Here is a 21,551-nt window from a genome sequence, read left to right as displayed (position 1 = left end):
ACACATACATGTACAAGGTTATTTTGCATTGCTTTCGATACGATAGCTTGGTATTGATGTTAATGCGAGGTTATTTTGTATTACTTAAAGTGTTTTTGAGTGAACCTAAGCGTGCCTGTTTGTTGGTCTGAGAGCCCTATATCCCTCATATTTTAATACAAACATATAGGTAGCTGAATAATAATCTATTCTCTGTCCAGATGATGTAGAAAGCCAAAAACAGAGAGCTTGGTTAGATACTCACACTATTTCCTGTATTTCGTCACAATTTTAGTGTAATGCATTTGGAACACGCTCAAAGTGTGTTGAGGCAGATTTTCCAACTGAATAGTGTCACTTCACTAGCTGCATTGTTTGCTTGCTGTCGTGTTGCCCTGATGGTTTTGACTGTGTGCAATTTTAATGTGAGAGAGTTCTCTCACCTGAATAAGCGGCGTACAGTGCTGGATGCATGTCATGGAGTGGATGTTTTACACTTGCAGGAGACATACCCATGGTGGTCCAACTCAATAGGATGGGGCCCTGTATTGCAGAAATGACATAGGGGTGTGGGGGAAGGGTGTAGTGATTTTTTGTTTAACAAAGAGATGGAATCTCCTCATCTTTAATCTCAGATGGCAAAGGTGTGTTGACTGCAGTGAAGATTGCAATAGGAGAAGTGTCATTTGTAGTGCATGAAATGTTTGCGGGATGCCACACAGCCACCTTCCTCAGTGGGCAGGCAAGAAGACAGAAGTGAACAGCAGTGGGCTGGAGAAAAAAAAAGATGCAGCATGAAGAATTTGAAGCAGTAGGACAGCTGGCAGGTGTGACGTAAGCGTAAAGTAAGTAACAACTGGTGGAGTGGGCCAGCACTTGCTCAGGGTTGTCATAGATGTTGGTGCTATGGCTTAGTTGGTTAAAATGCCTACCTTCTAAACAGGAGATCCTAACTTCAGTATCCCAGCAGTGCCTTGAATCCACTGCAAGATAACAGACTGTGCGGCTCTTGACCCTTTTCCATTGAAAACTGTGGTCATGGAGATAAAGCGCTCAAAAGAAAGTTATTTGCTGTCAGTGAGGCTTGAATTCAGCACCTCAGCATTGGCCCTCCAGAAACTTCTGTAGAGATACCACATACTGACCCATTTTACCACAGGAGCTTGTTTTACAATGTGTAAATACTCAAATTTGGTGATTGCTAGAAACATATTGTCCCGGTGAAACTCTTAGCTGCACACCTTGCTTTCCTAAAGTAGTTGATCAGTGAAATCCAGTTGAATTTTCATCAGATTTTCATTAGCTCACATGCTGTCATCATCATCATCATCTGAGTGAAACAGGGGAGTTTTGACTGACTCGCATAATGAAAACTTTAGAATGGGGTTGGTTTGGAAGTTTTTTTTTTATTATTTACTTTTTTTGCTATCGTGGTACTCATTTTAGTAGCTGGCCAATATCTGAATTATGAGGCAGCCTTTCCAGCAGGGGGTGCTATGGCTTAGCGGGTTAAAATATGTTGGTATGCTATTTTGATACAATATGACAGACTGACAGAACACTGGTTAGTAATTCAGATATTGGCCAACTACTAAAAACAGTAGCATGACAGCAGAAACTGTTAAGAAGAAAGCCCATTCTACAGTATGTTAGTCAGTCAAGACTCCATTGTTCCTTCATGCTGCTAACGAGTAATGAAAATCTGCTGAAACTTCAATTCGATTACAATTCGATCTGCTACTTCAGGAAAGCAATGTTTGCAGCCAGGAGTTTTGTGGAAACAATGCGTTTTTAGCAATCCTAGGGAGTAATTAGTCAGTGCATGGTACTAATGCAGCAATTTCGGGGGGGGGGGGGGGGGGGGGGTGGGGGAGGGCATGGTGAGAACAAGCCTCATCTGGCCCAAGTCATTTTCTTCTGAGTGCTTTTTCCCCACTAACATTATTTTCAATGGAAAATGGGCAAGACCCACACACCCTCAGGTCTCTTGTAGCAGCTTCAAGGCACTGCTGGGATTCGAACCCAGAATCTCCTGTTTACAAGGCAGATGCTTTGACCAACTAAGCCCCAGTGCCAAGCCTTATGCCAACTTTGGCCATGTGCTGACCCCCTCTGCCAGTTGTCACTTACTTTACACTTACAAAGCCATGGCTGTGATACTTGCCAGCCAATGCAATTCTTCAACGCTTCCCCTGTCCTACCGCTTCAAATTCTTCATGCTGCATCACTTTCTTTCTCCAGCTCACTGCTGTTTACCTCGGTCTTCTTCCCTGTACACCGAGGAAAACGGCTGGGTGGGATCCTGCAAACATTTCATTAACTGAACTCTTTCCCCTAGCACAGTGGTTCTTAACTTTTTTTTGTTATGGGCCCTTTTTTGAATATGGTGAAAGATATGGACCAACTCCCAAAAATATGCATATGAGCACATAAAATATTATATATTATACAATGATTATATTTTATACAAAACATTTCATATGCATAGTGATAAAAAATAAAACAAGTTTATGTAAAATACAGTGACCATAATGTTGTGTCCCCTGTGAGGGAAATGGGGGAATTGTGATTTATGGGTTTATAGTTTGGTTATGGTTTGTTTTTTTCTTTTTCCTTCCCCTTTCAGCAGTGCCACGAAAGCTTTGGGGAGTTTGCGCCGTCCCCCAGTGGTAATTGAGGGGCGGGATTTGCTAGATCGGTGGGCGGAGGCAGAGACTTGATCGGGTTTTAAAGATGCCCATGTTGGAGTGTTCGGGAGCGAGGTCCGGGGACAGAAGTTAATCGCGGCGGTTGTTTTTAAAGACGCTTCAGTGGGGCGATGCGCGCTTTCCCAAGCGGGTCACGGAAGTGAGTGAGCTGAGGTACCAGGCTACAAGTCACTCGTCCGCGGTATCGATAGAGGGATAGAGGTATGGCGCGCAGCCATAGCGTCTGGGGAGGTAAGAGCAGTGGGAAGGCGACGCAGATGACGGCTGGGGGACGGGCGAAGGAGCGGCACGGGATATTATACCTAGGACCCAGAAGTAAGGGGACGTTCCTATCTGGCTGGGCGTAGGACGCTAGCCGTTCGGGTTACGGTAAGGACGGTGTTGTTCCGGAGTTGTTTGGCTTTGTTTCCCCCGCAGATCTAAGCTCGCAGCCGTGGGTCAGCTGGTTTGGGAGGCACCGGGCTGGTGCACACTGCGGCGGTGAGCGGCGTACGAGCTACCAAGCTAAGAGGAGGACGGCGGGAAGACTTTTGGTGACCTCCCCGGGACCCAGAGAGCTCCGGAAGGCGGCAGACGCGGCTGGAGTGTAGCGGTATTGCTGGAAAAGGAGAGTTTTTAAGTTTCTGTCTTTTTTTCCTTTTTTTTTTTTTGTGTTTTCTGGGCCGGCACGCTCCCCTCGTCCTCGTCGAGTTCTTTTTTAGTTTTCTTTTTCCATTTTGTTTTCTTCATATTATTATAATTATTACTACGTTTTGTTTGAGGTTAGGTTTATATAGGGGAAACCTTTTGAAGGTCACCCTTTTTAGGTTTTGTCTCCTCCTATGTGAACTGACTTCCTCTCCCCGCTGCATAAGGGTGCTGTGCCACTGTAACTAGTTGTAGTGGAGATTGGGGGAGTTAAGTGCTGTGGGGGTTTTTTGAGTAGTGTTGGGGAATGAGAAATATCACTTGTAGCGGTGGTGTGGTTTACCTGTTGGCGGGAGGGAGGTGGTGGTTGCCTGGGAGTTGGGAGTATCTGTAACTGAGCCCCAAATAAATCTGTGCCAAGCTCACCCTGTGTGTTTGCCCTGTTGTGTTGTTGCCCCAGGATATCCTAAAGGGTGTGTGGGTAGCATTTTGCTGTGCAAAAAGGGTTAAGGGGAGTGACTAAAGACTCGGTACAAAAATTTACTGGGTGGTGGGGGTCCTACACCCTGGGCCACCACAATAATTGTTCATTTTTGGTCTGACTATCATGGACCCCCTTAAGACCCACTGACACACCCTTTGGGGTCCATGGGCTCCGGTGTAAGCAGCTCTACCTCCATGGAATGAGAAGACATGTCGGCTATGAATTCAACCTGCATTTTTGTTTTTGGCATACAAGCTACACACTTACCACGGCTCCAGCTTGTATCAAGGTTGTTATTGGCAAAAGATCCATCAATGGCCACAGCATGGTGCTGCTGGGATGTGAATGCAGGTTCTCCTGTTTACAAAACGGGTGCTTAAAGAGGGTAATAGTCTGTTATGGAAATGTATGGTGGGTCAGTCTGTGCCAAATCAACCAATGTCCAGAAAAGTTCCATGGGCATCATTCCTGATTTTGAAAACTTGGTATTTTGATCCTTATAGAGAACACTGACAATTCCCCAAGTTTTATTAAATTCTGATGCAGTCCAAAGTTATGGCCCTTTCAAATTTGGGTGCCACGCCCCTTTTTTGCACTCGCGAATCACGCATGTCATTTGTAAGGGTTTTCAGGAGACCATATCTTCGCTTCTAAGCATGCTAGAGAGCTGAAAATTGCTCTCCTGGTATACTTTTCCCTGCTCTTTCAGAACCTGGCATTAAAATTAAGCTCACTTCAAAGCTTTGGACTGCAAATATCAGTTTTTGGATTTTGACCCCAAGTTGTGGGGTCACTACCACACCTACATCCAATATTCTATATTTTTGTTATTTGCAGGTCCATAGCTTTGAAGTGCTTCCCCTGAGCTTAATTTTAATGCCAGATTCTGAAAGAGCAGGGATCATTCTCTTAGCGTGGCGTCTAATCAGAGGAAACTTGTCCTTTTCCAAACCCTGGTAGAAGTGAGGTGTAGAGAGAAGCTGATGTTGGTTCTTCAGAGTATTATCATACTGCATTTCGATGAGTTTTAAGTTTGTTGACATGTCTTCAATTTACCGCACAACTTTGATTCTGTGAACCAGTGTAGGTAACGTATCTGATGGTTAGTGTCATAGTGTCATCCTACTTTATACTGAAGAAGCTGTCTTGTTTAAAACAGCACCATCTAGTGTTAAAACGTACAAGTACAACAGTCAATTTTCACGTGTAGGGCATACTCTACATTTTTTGGAATTTGAAGAAATGGACAGTGGGCTGCAGTTGGCCCGTGGGGTGTAGTTTGGATACCTCTGCTCTTGGCAATTTGTGGAATCTGGTCATTATGTCACATCCTGAGAAATGAAGGACTCAAGTTTTCAGGAGAACAAAAAGGGGGTTTATTAAACAAAACAGGAACAGGGAAACAAACAGGAGCATAAGAGGTAAAATTGGGAAGGCTATGACTGGGAAGGGCACAGGCAACAGGAGAATTGACCTTAATGACCGTACTGGGGAACAGAGGACTGGGAAGTAATGATGTAGTCAAGACCACCTGAACTGAGATCACGTCATTACCAAGACCAGAGTTTTGTGAATGGTGTGTGTTTGCCTTGTGATGAGTTGGGTTGTTTTCTGCCTTGTGCCCATAGGCTGTGGACCCCCCCTGCAACCCTGAATAGGATAAGCAGTTTCAGAAAATAGATGGTACAGTACACGAATTGAAATAGCTTTTGCTCTACTTCAGTATAAAGGTCAGTGGCATGGAAAATATATTCCTGTACATTTATGAGACAAATATAAATGCTTCATAGAGTGCATTTGCTTGCTTATGCAGAAATGATTTTCTTAGCATATCATGATTTATTTATTCATTCCATTTATTTATATAGAGAAGTTGCCTTGTCCTGTTTAGAACTGTGCGAATCTTTGTCGTTATAGGGAATGCAGATGATTACTGTCCGGTGTGCTTTTTGCTGTAAAATGACGCTGAATAAAGCATGGTTGAAATGATAAAGGCTAATATTAACAAATTTGCTCTGTGTTAATTTACTCAGAAAACTGCGTACATATGAAAATGCCCAATTCCAAGACAGTTTATAATATTTACCTCATTGTGGACTTGTACTTTCAGTTCTCTTCGTATTACTTTTTGTAGGTGTAGCGGGATTTGTGCAGTAGGTGGGCACATTTTTATTATGTTCAACAGGACAAAGGTTCTTCAGAGTGTGCTTGTACACAATGTAAACAAAAATCATGATAATGTTGTTCATTAAAGGCTGTTTTCATATTCATATATATTCCTTACATTCTCTAGTTTCCAAAGCTGGTCTAGGAGTTAGGGAGTTATGAGTGACATGATTTAAAGTAATTTTCTGATGGATGCATTATTTCTTAAGGAATATTTGACTGTTGAAATATGGTACCCTTGGTATGTTGAGGAAACCTAAATAAGTGTGTCAAAATGCCCAATGAAGATATGCTTCCCAAACAATTAGAGTGCACATTAAGCCAGCAAATATGTAATTTAAAGTTAATTTGTACGTCACTTAAAACTTTAGTCATAATACACTATCAAAATATGCTCCCTACAGTCTTAGAGTACATATGCAGTCAGAAATAATGTAATTTTAACTCATATTGGACTATCAAAATATGCTACCCCAGGTGTGATCAGATAACCCATAACGATGCATTTTTCGATAGTGTCTATCAATCCCCTATCTATCGAATAGTGTCACAGTAGCAGTTTGACAAGGCAGCTCGATAATATATAATAATATACCTATCAAAGTGCCCTCATGTAGTCCTCATTGTAAGTGTATATATGTACTTACCTTTGCCCTACTCCTTTGTCAGTAATTATGGATGTACAGTCGTGGTCAAAAGTTTTGAGTATTGTTTTTCCACAAAGTTTGCTCCTTCAGTGTCTGTAGATCTTTTTGTAAGATGTTTCTATGGTAAACTAAAGTATAATTACAAGCATTTCATAAGTGTCAAAGGCTTTTATTGACAATTACATTAAGTTTATGAGAAGAGTCAATATTTGCAGTGTTGACCCTTCTTTTTCAAGACCTCTGCAATTCACCCTGGCATGCTGTCAATCAACTTCTGGGTCAAATCCTGACTGATGGCAGCCCATTCTTGCATAATCAATGCTTGGAGTTTGCCAGAATTTGTGGGTTTTTGTTTGTCCACCCGCCTCTTGAGGATTGACCACAAGTTTTCAGAGGGATTAAGGTCTGGGGAGTTTCCTGGCCATTGGACCCAAAATGTCGACGTTTTGTTCCCTGAGCCACTTAGTTATCACTTTTGCATTATGGCTCCATCATGCTGGAAAAGGCATGTTCATCACCAAACTGTTGGATGGTTGGGAGAATTTGCTGTCAGAGGATGTTTTGGTACCATGTTTTATTCATGGCTGTGTTCTTAGGCAAAATTGTGAGTGAGCCCACTGCCTTGGCTGAGAAGCAACCCCACACATGAATGGTCTCAGGATGCTTTACTGTTGGCATGATAGAGGACTGATGGTAGCACTCACCTTTTCTTCTCTGGGCAATCTTTTTTCCGGATGGCACCATTAAACGGAAAGGAGATTACTTTTGGCCACACAAAAACAACCAAACCATGAGGGGTTAAAACGAGGAGAAGGGAAGCTAAGTAAGAAAGCAGAAGGGCTAAGGCTGGGGTTATTGTGAAAGAGAACACCAGAGAACCACAAGCAGGAATTAACGAGAGAACCACAAGCAGGAATTAACGAGAGAACCACAAGCAGGAATTAACGAGAGAACCACAAGCAGGAATTAACGAGAGAACCACAAGCAGGAATTAACAGACAGCACTAACAAACCTACAGCCGTGGCCAAAAGTTTTAAGAATGACTTAAATTGGTCGTTTGGCCACAGCTGTATATGTATATATACACTACACCAGGGGTGCCCAACTCCAGTCCTGGGGGGCCAGAGCCCTGCACATTTTTGGGTTTCCCCTCATTTAACACCCGATTCTACTCCTTGTGCTAATTACCATATAGCTCATGAGCTGAATCATTTATGGTGGACCAGGGAAAGAACTAAGCTACACAGGGCTCTGCCCTCCCCCCAGAACTCTGGAGTGAAGAATCACACTTCTCTGTCTGGCAATCCGATGGATGGGTCTGGGTTTGCCGGTTGCCAGGAGAATGGTACTTGCCTGACTGCATTGTGCCAGGTGTAGAGTTGGGTGGAGGGGGGATTATGGTGTGGGTTTGGCCCCTTAGTTCCAGTGAAAGGAACTCTTAATGCTGCAGCATTCAAAGCCAATTTGAACAAATTCATGCTCCCAACTTTGTGGGAACAGTTTGGTGACGGCCCCTTTCTGTTCCAACATGACTGTGCAACAGTGCACAAAACAAGGTCCATAAGGAGGAGTCTGGTGTGGAGGAACTTGACTGGCCTGCACAGAGTCCTGACCTCAACCCAACAGAACACCTTTGGGATGAATTAGAGTGGAGCCTGAAAGCCAGGCCTTCTCATCCAACATAAGTGCCTGACCTCACAAATGCTCTCCTTGAAGAACGGACAAAAATTCCCATAAACACACTCCTAAACCTTGTGGACAGCCTTCCCAGAAGAGTTGAAGCTGTTATAGCTGCAAAGCCGGCCAACTCCATATTTGGGGGGGACGGACAACAGCTGACAAACAAGTTTCTCCTACGGAAACAGTATGATGATTCTGAGAGCAAGCGAGCTTGGGAATGTTCCTGTCAGGATCGATCTATCATCCATCCATCCATCCATCCATCCATCCATCCATCCATCCATCCATCCATCCATCCATCCATCCATCTATCCATCTATCTAATCTTGTGTTGCACACTTTCAGTTTCACTATAAATTATAATCTAGTCTATACTTTATAAATAACTTTTGTATAACTCCTGTAGAGATTGGTGCAATATTCTGTCCATCCTTTATTTAAAAATTTCATAGTTGCAAATGTTTGAAAAATTTTGTCATTTTGGCTGTTGAAACTGTGCCTATTTGCAGATTGTATCTCAAAATGTAGAGCTAGTCACTTACACTTACCTTATTTGTGACCTATCATAACAAAACCGGTTATAAGTCACGCTGAACTTGACAGCAATTTGTGAAATCCGAGTTAATCTGTTGCACTCTTATTTCATAATAAGCTTACAAAAGGGAAATGAACGACGAGTCCATATTAACCTGGTCAAGTTCAGAGCGACTTATGACCGGTTTTGTTGTGATGGGTCACATTTATAACTAAAAAAGGCGTTGATACATTATTTGGTCCTGTTGGCATCCACTATTCTGGGACAACGTTGCAGAAGTTGAGTTGACATAAACTCGATGTGCAGATGCACGTCCGGCCAACGTCTGCTAATGACGTTGGGCCGACGTTATGTCCGACGTTCTACCAACGTTGGGCCAACGTTAAATGTTAGCTGGGAAGCTGTCATGGTTGTGGTATACTGTACATTCTGGACGTTGGCTGCACGTCTGGACAACGTCCAGGACTGACCATGAGTTAGTCAATACCCAACGTTGTCAGGACATGAAGCCAACGAAGAAAAGGGTTTGTTATGGAATCCTTTAAACTTTTTCTGTGGAGGTATAGGTTGTACAGTTCATCTTGATCTGAAAAGAAATCTGTATAAATTCGATCTTGGACATAGAGTAAAGTCTGCCGGACGTTACGCCTACGAAAAATTTGGACGACATCAAGTGTATTTCATCGATTCAGAAAGAAAGGAAATTAGCCTATTAAAAGGCAGTTAGTGTATCTGACAAACAATAATATCCAAAAATCTTATTTTCATTATGTAGACCATTATGTTGGCCAGACGTTGAGTCGACGTCCGCTTTTGACATAACAGTCGACATAACGACCAACAGCCGCCGTCGGCCCAACGAACCAATGCTAGCTGGGTAGGTGGCGCTGGTGGCTTTTAGTTTCCATAGCAACTGCAGCTGCTTCCACCTGCAGACTTTGGGAAGACTTTCTCCCAGAAAATCGGTTCGGATGATTCGTTTGGATTAAACAATTGCAGCGAGTGCCTTGTATAGAGGTTACAGTGACAAAGCTGTGATATCGAAGCCCAAAATGCAAATTATGGTAGAGTCTGGAATGAAATGCCTAGCAAAATTATTCTAAATTATTATTTGGGAACTTATTATCTGAGATATACGCTTTAAGGATCCTTTAAAGATGTTGGAAATACCTTTGTCAGTTTCCAACCTATCATTATTATTAGAAGATGTCTCCAGTCGGTTTAGATGCCTGCTGACCAAATTGATGGCACTCCTCCAGAACGTCCTGTTTTCTGTCTGATTCCTCCGTTTTCTCTGTGGTATGGCCATTATTGTAATGATTACACACAACGTGCACCAGCTGCTGTGCCCTCTTGTGGGGCGTTTTCCTATGCTTCTCGCGGCAGGGCGCGGTTGGCACGTAGTCTGCTGCTTTGACCACGTTCCAGGATGCTTTAAAAAGAGGAATCAGCACCAGAAGAGGGACCAAGAAAGTAACTAAACATTCCTGGACAAGAACAATGCAGCACAATGGCCGACTGTGAAGAACACGGGTAAATAAGGATGGAAGTAGCCTAGCGTGTGTGCATGCCAAGTCTCCCTCATTGGAGGACCATGAATCCATTCTTAAGGAGACAGGTTATGACAGTTTGGCATTGTAAAAGTATATCATGTTGAAAAATAAACTGAACATTCTGGGTTAGTGAAAGTAAAATTTAAAGTGATCGCTATTGTGATCTTTAATGTACGTTTATGTCATTTCTGCTAGATAACACGCACAAACTACAAAACGACAGTGCTAACGTAGTGATCATAAGTAACGTAGTGAAGGGGAATTTACGCGTATGGAGGTGACAGTAACCGGCTGTTTACCTTTAGTACGCGTTTCTGGATGCCGGTCCAGTCTGCGCATGCTCCTTGCATCCATCCAAGACACGTAAGGGAAGCTCAGAAGAAGATGCTCAACGCCATGGGTCGGCGGACCCTTAAAACCTGACGAAAGTGATCATTGCTGTTACATATAATCATACATATACACATAGGAAGGAAGAGGGAAAAGCTCAGAGAAAGCAAACAAGTTAGGACAGATCTTTCCGTTTAAATATCGGATTACAGTCCAATTGATACCAACTATGGAACTAAAGAAATTCATTACAGACAGTGAGCGGGTGATGAAGAGCTACGGCACCGTGCAGGACACGGAGTGGCAAACAGACAAAGGTAAGCATTCTTAACGTGCTCACTATTTCTGCTTATTTTACAGAAGATGGGTTTATTCAATGGGATGTTTAAGCTATTTCATGTAGTCCGAAAGCAAGCACTGAAAAACATCATTCTCAATAGCCTACTGCCGTACTGCCTCCACAACGTCAGTTTTATTATCAGTCCGGTAATCTTGCATAAGTTAAACGCTTCAAAATTTCGCAAACGAAAGAAATCAAAATCAATCTCCGTAAGCATAATATAAAAAGCTACTTGTAAATTTAGACAGGTCGAACGTGCTTGTGACATTCCTTGCAATAGGATGATGCAAATGTGCAAGTAAACTGTCTGCTTGTACGGCGGGGGAGGCTGGTTCGTATTAGCGCGCTTTCGGTAGATCACTGTGGTTTAATTACACACTTAATCAACATACTAAGCAGTACTAGTACTTTCATTTCTTTTGGCGACTTTCTCTTTGCATGTACATAATTTATGATGCCTATAACAATCAAATTAGTAGTAAATAATTCATAAACCCCCCCCCCCCCCCCCGATACTGTCTAGGAAAAGCAGTTTGAAGATGGATGGATGGGTTAAACTAGCCTGATCATCATAAAGATGTGGAGAAAAAGCAGGATGTATCAGAAATATCATTCATGTGTGAAGCTGCTGGAATTCTCTCTGACATTTCTTATGGATTAGGTTTCTTAAGCTGTAAATCTATTTCATTAGTAAAAGATGATGTTGCATATGATAACAGAATTAGAAATACCCCAGAATGTGGTGTATGGTTGCATGGCTAAGCATGAATACAAAAATAAACCCAGTAACATTATCAAGCTATAATAAAGACTTTGGGCACCAGAGTAACTGAAAACCACTTATGCTGATATCAAACCAACTACCTCTGCATTCGAGCACCATAACACTTTTTCCTTTTAAGGAGTAAAAGATTTTAAAAGGTCCTTTGCCCTAGAATAACACAGTATATAGGCTAAGAGAAGCGTTTTCACTCAGATAAAAGTAGAGCAATGTTGTGGCATCAGAGAGGATGAGGCAGCAATGAGAATTGAATCTCAATCTGCCGCACCAAGGGGCCTTGGCTAGCCCTACACCCTCCCGTGAGCTGCGGCCATGTGCTGTAACCGTCCAATCTGTCGAACTGAAGGGTTTGTGCCAGGCCTGGCTTCAGCTCTGAGAGGTCGGTTGGGCCACAGGAAGGCCAGGGAGAGCCGTGGCCTTTGGATGTAATCAGCCTTGTGGTGGGCCAAGCCTGTCACTGGGTAGGTCAGGCCTGGTCTGTACAGTGAAGTGCACTGGGAGATTTACCTCCCATCTGCGAGGCTGCCAAGTGTGGCTTTGTCTAATGCGTCCGTCATTTTGGGGTGAAACTCAGTGGTCACCTCAACTCTGGTTTGATGAGCTGCAGTAGAAACAGGCCTTGATGTTTCTAGGGCACTAGGCTGTCTGTTCGCTACTGCTGAACCCCAACAATACTGAGGTGCTCGGATCATTCATGAACGTGAAAAGGAATTGTCTTTTGAAACAAAGGAAATTTCCAACAGGGGATTTCTGCTCATCTGTTACCTATCGTTAATCAATAACTGAGGAATGACTTCCTGAGTCATGACCAGTAAGCAACAACATGAATCAGGTTAATGACAGACCTCTTGCTTAACCCAACATACCATATTTATTCTTAATTGTCCTCTAAAAGACTGTGTCATACCTGCTGGGAGAGAGAATTTGGGTGATGACAAAAACCCTCGCAGACTCATTCAGTTTATCAGTATTAATAGAAATGTCAATGCCTAATTTTAGCTAGTTCTGTCTTGCCGTTCCCTCTCAGACCAGCGGGGAGATGTTGCTGCCTTTGGTACAAAATGAAACCAGAGGGATATTTATGGAAACGAGGATGACCTGTGATGAATGTGTGGATTCCGGATTCTCCTGGAGCTGACAAAGTGTGCCATATTTGACACCCCCAGGTGGTGGGAGGATGTGTGTGGGTGTGCATCTGATGGGGAGGGGGTTCTATAAAAAGTCATTCAATTTAAAACTAGGATTAAAGGTAGAATTATGGGTGGAAGATTGGTGTTGAAGTTTTGTTGTTTCCTAGATACATTGATGTGGCTATAACCAACTAAAGATCAGACCTGTATATGTTCTATTAATCAAGCCTTTCCTTCAATAACGTAAAAGCCCTGTATTCTAGGCTGTGAAAATGTAATATACAGATGTACAGTTTATGCTTGTCTCTTTGTCTTATTTGTCTCACTGTCCATTTAATCTGTTACAGATGTAACAGATTATCTGGAACTGTCCTCACTGTGATACTGAAGTATGACAAAGATAAATCTCAGTAATGTTAAATTTGAACTTTTTCAAAGATTCCACATCATTGTCCAGTTTAACCTTAAGTCTTAAATCATCAATAAAAACTGCTGGTCATGGCATTTAGGAAATATTACAGCTCAAGGTAAAGTGTGTGACACAAGTCAGCCTCAGAATCCTTTTCCTAACATTCCACTGTGCATCTGTGTGAGGTCACTATCCCCTTAAATGTCAGCGTGTCAATATTTTATTGGACTTTTGACTCCAGAGAGCATATTCCTTTTATTGTATTTGCTATTTTAGGCAAGACGGAAACTGGACTCAAAAATGTTGGAGGAAAATCAATCTTGAATATTATCCCTGATCCGCAGCACTGAAGTTCCACAGCATGGAGGTTAAGTCTTGCCAGTTTGCGTTGTTTTCCTGACCATTCTTGCATCTAAACACATATTTTTCAGATGTAAAAATCATATCAAAATGAACAACTCCGGTCATGCTGTGGTTGTGCAGCAAAGTGGCTCCTCATCCAGAGTGAAAAGCAGTTTGGTGATGGAGAGTATGACTGCAAAAGAAGCACAAAGCCATCTAAGGGGCTGTAAGAGTGTTACGCTCGCGCACCTAGCGGATTTGTTAAGTTGGGGGAAAATAGAATAAGTAAAAACTGCTGCTGCATGAAGAGAAACTCTTTTTGCAGTTACAGATATTACAAGTATTTCTCCAGCTGTTTGTAAGAGTATAATTTCACTTAAAGATTTTGCGATTGTATTAAATACAGTGAAATTCATCCGGTAAGAGCCAACCTAAAAAATCCTAAAGTTATCATGACCTTCTCAGTTCAATACTTTTGAAAAAAGTAGTAATTTTATGTTAGGTCTGTAATAGACTAGTATTATGCAGAAATGTTTTGCACAGTATTTGGTAGAGAATTTTTATATTTACGGACTATTTTCATTTGTTAAATCAACTTTGCATTATGTGAAGAAGTTTCCTGATTGATTAGTGATCAGCAGATGGATTTCCAGTGACTTTTTGTGAGACTAATTCTTTTTGCTATTTAATCCCTTTTCGGTTTCTCATTCAGCCAGAGGCCTCTTCTTTACAGACCCACTGCTTAATTTTAATTGACATGGTATTTAAACCCGCCAGACACGGAGCGAGGACTTCTGCGGGGCCCATAATTAGGCCAACAACCAAGACTAGGGATCCTTCTTGCCCCATATATTTGCCTTAGATGTCACTGATAATTTTGTCATAGACTTGCTCGGATTCAGGCAAGCAGGACCATGTGCAGAACCGGCCAATAAGAGACCATGGCCGAGAAATGCTGACTTTACATTTGGGAAACAGTTGACATTGTAGAACATTTTTCAGATAGCTACATGTGAGGCCTAGAGGTGTAAGGCATTTATCTTTATTGCTGGTGACTCACTGGGAAGTAAAAAACTAAGACAGAATAATTAATGATAGAATGTAAACAACCATTCTGATGTGTTTTTAAAGACCAGAGAGAATCATTTGTTGCCAACAGTGTTACATATATCCCTGGAGAGCAGGGTCTGTCCTTCCCAGTTCACTTTGCAGTTATTCATTAGCTGCACTGGTGTTTTTACTGAAAACAGCTTGGAGTTTTCCCCCAACTGGATGCTTTCCTGGAGCAGATGAGGCTCAACGACGACTGGAAACAGCAATGCTTGTGTTAAGTCTGTGTTCTTAGAGTGTGTTTTGAAAGGAATTATGTTGCAAAGGTGGGTAATTCAGGTCCAGACCAAGATTTTGTTTCAACCAACCAGTTCAGCATTGAGTGTCACAGTAGTAGTCAACTGGTTGGTTGACACAAAACCCTGGTCTGGACTTTTACTCTCTGGACCTGAATTACCCACCTCTAGTTGCAATGGCCTGCACCACTGAGAGTGATGAGTGTCTCTCCAGCTGCAGTGAGATGTGTAGGATGAGGTTGGTTCAAGAGCTTTTCTGCAGAAAGTTAATCAAGGTGTTAGTGTGGGAGTTGTGTCCGGCTCAGTGGGTCATAACACTATACCTGTGAGTGAGTGGAAGCTCACTACTTCAAACCCCAAGCCAAAAGCCAGGATACATATAATGACTTTTACGAACCCTCCTCCCCCGAAAGTTTGGCCTGAAGGAATCTCACTCTCCTGTCGGCAGGCTTCCCTGAAATCAGACAGAGTAGATATCAGACCGAAAGATAGGTCCAGTCATCAAAGAGAGCTTTTCGTGCACTCACTGACACCCTAGTAACAAAACGCCGACTGGTAAAATGCTGCCAATGGTCTTTAAGGATCACTCTGGCCCAAATGACCGGAACCATCCAATAGCCAGCAAGGGTTAGTTTATTGGGGATGAGGTTGGGAAACTATTAACACAGCACCAGGCAGTAAATAAATATAATACAATAAATACATATTTATACAAATAAATAAAGGAAAACAAAGAAAAGTCTTGGCCTGCAATTGTAAATTGGACATAAGAACCCAAAATTGAGCTGGGACTGCAGTAGAACCAGAACCAGGAGCAGGAACAGGCTCCTATCAGGGTTACTAGGAGCGATAAGATCAGTGGAAAACAACAAGGGACTGGTGGGAACAGGTGGGATACGCCGAGTCGCCTGATCATTGTGATAATCGCGCGCTTTCAGCTCTGCCTTACAGGCCAAACTCTCTCTATTGTCATCTTCAGCTCTATGATCCATGGGTCAAACGCTGAGATGAAATTATGATCTCATTGGTCATTGTTTTTCTTGCACTGTGATGAATAGAATATAACATTTAAGCACCGACAGACAATTTAAACAACATACATGAGACTGCAAAAAACAATTAAAAAGTTATATATATATATATTTGTGTGTGTGTATATATTTATATACACACACATTTTTTATTGTATTTTTCCATCTATGTCTCATGTCATTACGTCAGTTAAACTGTCAAATTTATATGGCAAACAACCAGGAATCATACGGCTGCAATGTGCAATTATTGATTAGGCTCTGCACCAAATATAATGTTGTATAAAAGGTATCCCATGTACCGTACAATTCAATTCCGATTTTTTTTTCTTCTCAATATTAAATTGTCTCAAAGCACTTTACATGGTCCCTGCCAAATGCACCCTGAGAGAAGGATAGATGTGACAGTGGCAAGGAAGAAACCTTGGGAGGAACTCATGCTAATCCACATTAGCTAGATGTGTTCCTTAACTACAATAGTATGTGACTGAGCTCCTCTATCCTCTATCCATCTTCGCTGATGGGTGCAGAACCCCAAGGCCCTTCACACTGTCCCTTCCACAGCCCAGCCCGACGTCTCCATGGCAGACAGAACCATGTCCCCTGACGAGATCGAGATGGAAATGGCACGCATCCAGCGTCTGCGCGAGGTACTGGTACGTCGCGAGTCTGAGCTGCGATTCATGTGAGTATCACGGCGCCGGCGTTGTGCTTTCCTGCCATTTCAGGCTTTTCTCTCAAGAATGGCAAACGTTTCCCGGATTGTGCAGCACAGGTGTCTGAGTGTCTGATTGAATCCAGCACATTACTGGAGCAGAGGTTAGCAGATGACCAACGATTAAGATCACTCATTTACAGCAGGCTGGAGAACACGGGTCTGCAGGGAGGTGCGGCTGCTGCATTATTACTGGGACCTAATATCAAGGCGTTTTGTATACTCTACATTTTTGGTGGGGGTCATAAGCTCATGCTTATACTGCAGGGGTGGTGGGAAGTCAAACATCTGAAACATAAGCATGGAATTTCAGTCCAGAGATTGGGGAAACCTGTTTAGCCAAGACTGCTGCGCTCCAGTCTGAACTAATTAAACCATAGTTACTGAGACAAAAAGCACCTGGGTGTGAGAGTTCCCCTCCAGCCAGTTGTCTTCTCCAGAAGGATAAACGAGAACAGCCTAATCTTGTAGGGAATGACGGTCAAGCATCATGATTCCTTCTCGGTCTCCATTGCAGTAATTAGCCAAAAAACTTCCTGTACCTTTTCATTTTTTGGCCATTGACACTGAGGTAGGGTGCTTATCAAGCTCACTTTAATCACAGTGTGATTGACTGGGCGTTCAGGTAGTTTGACCTTTACATTGGATCCTTAGTGAACATGAGTGGTGTTGATTTCCAGGGAAATGATTTATGAATATTGGCCCTAGTAAACATCAGTAAAAAGCAAACCTGCATGTGCACATCAAGGAGTCAAAGAGCTTGCCGTCAGCTGCCATCGATTCCCCCAGGCAGCCCGATGGTGCTCTGACTCAGACTCTCGGAGCAGACACAAGGCAGCACACCGCCCTACTGCCCTCTGCCGCGGGGGGGGGGGGGGGGGGGGGGCTTGGAATGACTCATCGCTCATCACTTCCAGCTGTATCGCAGAGCGACTGAAGCCCCAACAGCATGACAGGCATTCTCTCTGCTAGTGGCAGAGGGTGGGGATTAATAGATGATCATTGGGGAGGGGGGCTAGTCAGCACCCGCCCACGTCCCTGAATGATCAACTGCTAACCACTTTCAGATGCCTGCTTTCTTGTAATAAATCACTTGATATAAAAAAGAGTCTTCAATATTCAAGCCGATAGATTCTCATGTCATTCCCACACAGACCTCAAACGCAGAGCTGTGCAGAGACTTTGAGGGGCAGGTGCTCCCAGCTTAAAAAGGGGCGCTGAGGACCTATAGAACTCATGCACAAGTTGAGTTTAAATAGTTCAGGAAAAACAAGTTGATGCTTAGGCATCCCTGGCTCCCCCTACTGGACGTGTCTGTTAATAGGCTTATAGCAGTGGGATGGATCAGTTAAGGGTACCAGCATGAATACTAGACAGTTGTGTCAGCTACCTTCCAGTCACCTGTTTTAACTGTTTGAATATGATATGGCCAAAATCAGTGCAACCCTGCCCACTTGACTTCTGAACATCGCTGATCGACGAGGCCGAGCTGAAAGGTTCAGATTTTGAAGGACGTGGCCTGTTGTGTTGTTAGGATGGACGACATTCAGCTGTGCAAGGACATCATGAAGCTGAAGCAGGAGCTGAGGAAGATCGTGGCAGTACCCGGTAAGACGGACAGAGCCCAGAAGCCCAAATGAGACGCTGACAGCTGGAGCTCTGCCAGCCCGGCCTTCTGTATGGCTGCATGTTTCACTCAGATTAAGAACATCCTCAGTTTAAGAGGGAAAGGTGAAAAAAAAGCTGTCTTAAGTTGATAGAAGTACAGGTGAAAACTAATGAGCTCCTTTCCCTGGATAGTACCCAAACAGATTCACAGTAAATTAGCAAGCAGTCTTTTAAATATTAAGTAAATATATAAATAATCGTTTTATGTCTAGCAGAGGGGGGAAGATGGTCATGGACACACATTTAAGCTTTTTCATGTTATTTTGAGCAAGGAAACAAAATGTGCTTTTTGGGTGTCGTCCTACTGTAACAGACAAAAACAGCTCCTTCAGACTCTGGTGGCTGATGCGAGTTTTACTGCACGGTTATACTTGACAGATGCATGGACTGGTGATTAATATGCTGTCATAGAGCCAGGTGTTTAACGAAGCAGTTTGTAACAGGGTTTTTTAACTGCTCTCTTGTCATACCATCAGAGCAGGAAAAGACCAATAAGCACAGGCAGAGAGAAGAGGAGCTCCTTCTGAAGATTCACAAACTGGTCCAGAAGAGGGATTTCTTGGTGGACGATGCAGAGGTGGAAAGATTAAGGTAACCATCTCCTGTTGCTTGGAGACTGATATTAGATCGAAAACCAGCCCAGACATCTTAACCCGGCGGCAGACTTAACACAATGTGCTGCTTGACCAAGTAAATAATTAACATGGCTGAAGTGATGAATGATGTGTAGCGACTTAACACCCAAAGGCACCTGACAGGATGGCATTCACACCCAACGGAGACACCCAAAGTGACTAAGCATCGTGTTCTGCGTTTAGTGTGGAAATGTTTTGCCAAAACTGGTGCTAGACGTCAGTGCTGGACTTGTCGCCTCATAGGGAACAGGAGGAAGATAAGGAGATGGCAGAATTTCTGAGGCTCAAACTGCTGCCCCTGGAGAAGGAGACCAAGGTCACAGAAGGTATTGTTCAGAACCCTTAATGCCCTAAAAAGGTGCTAGTGTACAGCCTAATAAACTATATAGTACAGTCAAGGACCACTATTCACCATGCAGCTGAAATAATGTGCAATTTTTTTTTTTTTTTACAAGGCCCCCCAAAGTTAAAGATCACCCCGCCGCCACCTCCAGGCAAGCTCTCGATTACCAAATCAGGAGCTGCGATCATCAAAGACTGCTGTGGGGCTGCCCAGTGTGTCGTCATGTGATCATCCTTGAGCCATCCATTTCAGACACTATACTGTGACTTATGTTACCAAACTCCCCACACAAATATCACAGAGCCCCGAAAACAGAGCATACACCACACGCACATCTTAAAGTAATAGTTGACAACTCATACACACTGACGAGGATAACTGACACCTTAATTCTGTTGTGCACCAAGGTTTTTAAAAAAAAAAATTGCAATTCCAAGATTCATTTGGTTCATTTTGCCAAAACTGAACCACATTGTAGCCTGGTCCAGTCGCAAGTGCCAAACATGCATTAATCACAACACACAGGAGGGGGAAATTAAATTGCCGACTTCTGTAACAGTTGTAGATTTATAACCAAGACTATATTTGCCTTACAAATAATACACATAATAAGATTTCTAAAAACCAGCCTTTGGAGCTTTGGTAATCAGGTGAATCAGGAAAATTATATGGTCCATGGAAAAAATATATGCTGCAATATACTGCTATTCGTTAACTGACTCTGATGGCTACATGCCACATCTAGCAACACCTGTACAGCTAAGGGATAACTATGTACCTGCATGTTGAAACGCTACATGCTTCAGACACTTGAAAATTAACACCAGGAGTTTTCCTTAGTGACAATGAGATTAATGCAAACACATGCCCAACACACTGAACTCTACAAGGAATAGGGAACAGACAGGTGATGCAAATTAGACATGATTTACCTGGAGTAAATGACTTCAAAACCAGACCAAAAAACAGCCCAGTAACTTAATCAGCATGGCCCCAAGTTCAGAGTCAACCTTAAAAGGGTGATAATTTAGGAGCACTCCTATGGAAGTGAATTAATGACAAAAGTCGTTGATGAAAAAAACACGTTGAATTACACTTATCAAATAAAAAAGCATTGCATTTTTGATGCTTTGAATTTTTGGGGACTGTAATTTAATGTGTGTATACATTTAAACATTGAACATTTCAATTGTAATTTCATTGCTTAAATATTCAGTACAAAAATATTCGGCTTCCAAAATTCAGTTCCAAAACATACGTATTTTAAAGTGCATGTTTATAATTCAACCACATGAATTCAGTTCATTTAATTTCGCCTCAAAATAAATTTGAAAAGACGAAATTCAGTTGGAAATATTCCATGTGTTTTATTCGCATCTTTATTATTCAAGCAGTAATATTCAGTCGTCTTATTTATGCTTTACAATATTCAGTCCCGTTGTTTTCGCTGTTTCAAATACGCTGCCAGAATTTCAGTGGTTTAAAATACGGTTGAAATTCAACCCTCTACATCCGGGACCAGCAGGATGACTAATAGACTGCCGATAGAGTTCGTCTAACTGCTGTCCAAAATGGAGCAAGCAGGAAATGCAAGTACTGATTGACTTGGTAGCAGATTTTCGTTGATTGTGTTATTTACTGTATGTTTCTCGTCGTTTACTGGTCAATCCGATAACTTATTGCACCCCCAAGTAATAGGTTTTTATGCAAGTAATTCACTAGCTGCATTAATTATCACCAAACTTATCTTGCTTAACATAAGATGCCTGCGGGCACCTACAAGGTCCGCTAGCTTGCAAGCTGGCCAGCTAGGTAGTTGGGATGGGATAGTACTCGACTTGGAGACTGACAGGTCCGCGATGACGGCGATGACACCAGAAGGGACCTTAATAGCACTTTTTGAAAGTATGATATGCCTAATTCATTAAGGAACAGACGGTGAAGATGAAACGGCATCCGACTGGGCTGGGCCGTGAAATATCGCGTCGTGTTTATGAACATTCATATCGTCATCAGTGTATAGTTGTCAGGATTCGTGGGTGCGGACTGGTAGGCAGGCAGGGAAGAACGAAATAGGTAGCCGAAAGTCGGGGAAAACTGG

General features: G+C 42.7%; 1 protein-coding gene and 1 non-coding gene across 4 annotated transcripts; one reads left to right on the top strand and one right to left on the bottom strand.

The window, feature by feature from the left end:
• Positions 1–1,980: 1,980 nt before the first annotated feature.
• Positions 1,981–2,054, bottom strand: trnat-ugu (transfer RNA threonine (anticodon UGU)). Its single transcript has one exon. It is a non-coding gene; the product is annotated as a tRNA-Thr (tRNA).
• Positions 2,055–2,605: 551 nt separating this feature from the next.
• Positions 2,606–20,796, top strand: bmerb1 (bMERB domain containing 1). 3 transcript variants are annotated; one of them, XM_049013494.1, is made up of 6 exons: positions 2,606–5,528; positions 16,620–16,774; positions 18,339–18,412; positions 18,949–19,063; positions 19,351–19,433; positions 19,563–20,796. In XM_049013494.1, exons 2-6 carry the CDS (start codon positions 16,671–16,673, stop codon positions 19,676–19,678), a joined length of 492 nt encoding a protein of 163 aa, XP_048869451.1. In that variant the 5' UTR covers positions 2,606–5,528; positions 16,620–16,670; the 3' UTR covers positions 19,679–20,796. The 3 variants fall into 3 exon arrangements, with proteins under 3 accessions (XP_048869451.1, XP_048869450.1, XP_048869452.1); XM_049013493.1 differs by lacking the exon at positions 2,606–5,528 and adding an exon at positions 10,896–11,027 and having other exon boundaries at positions 16,654–16,774; XM_049013495.1 differs by lacking the exon at positions 2,606–5,528 and adding an exon at positions 10,935–11,027.
• The last annotated feature ends 755 nt before the right edge of the window (positions 20,797–21,551 follow it).

This window comes from Brienomyrus brachyistius, chromosome 5 (genome assembly GCF_023856365.1).
Source record: "Brienomyrus brachyistius isolate T26 chromosome 5, BBRACH_0.4, whole genome shotgun sequence".
Classification (NCBI taxonomy): Eukaryota; Metazoa; Chordata; class Actinopteri; order Osteoglossiformes; family Mormyridae; genus Brienomyrus; species Brienomyrus brachyistius.
This window is presented reverse-complemented; position numbering and strand designations above follow the sequence as displayed.

Bases quoted from the DNA above. Each gene is read 5' to 3' on its own strand.
- bmerb1 (XM_049013493.1), top strand. From the start codon at position 10,940: ATGGAACTAAAGAAATTCATTACAGACAGTGAGCGGGTGATGAAGAGC. The intron at 11,028-16,653 runs GTAAGCATTCTT...TCCCTTCCACAG, and splicing joins GGAGTGGCAAACAGACAAAG to CCCAGCCCGACGTCTCCATG. The intron at 18,413-18,948 runs GTAAGACGGACA...TCATACCATCAG, and splicing joins GAAGATCGTGGCAGTACCCG to AGCAGGAAAAGACCAATAAG.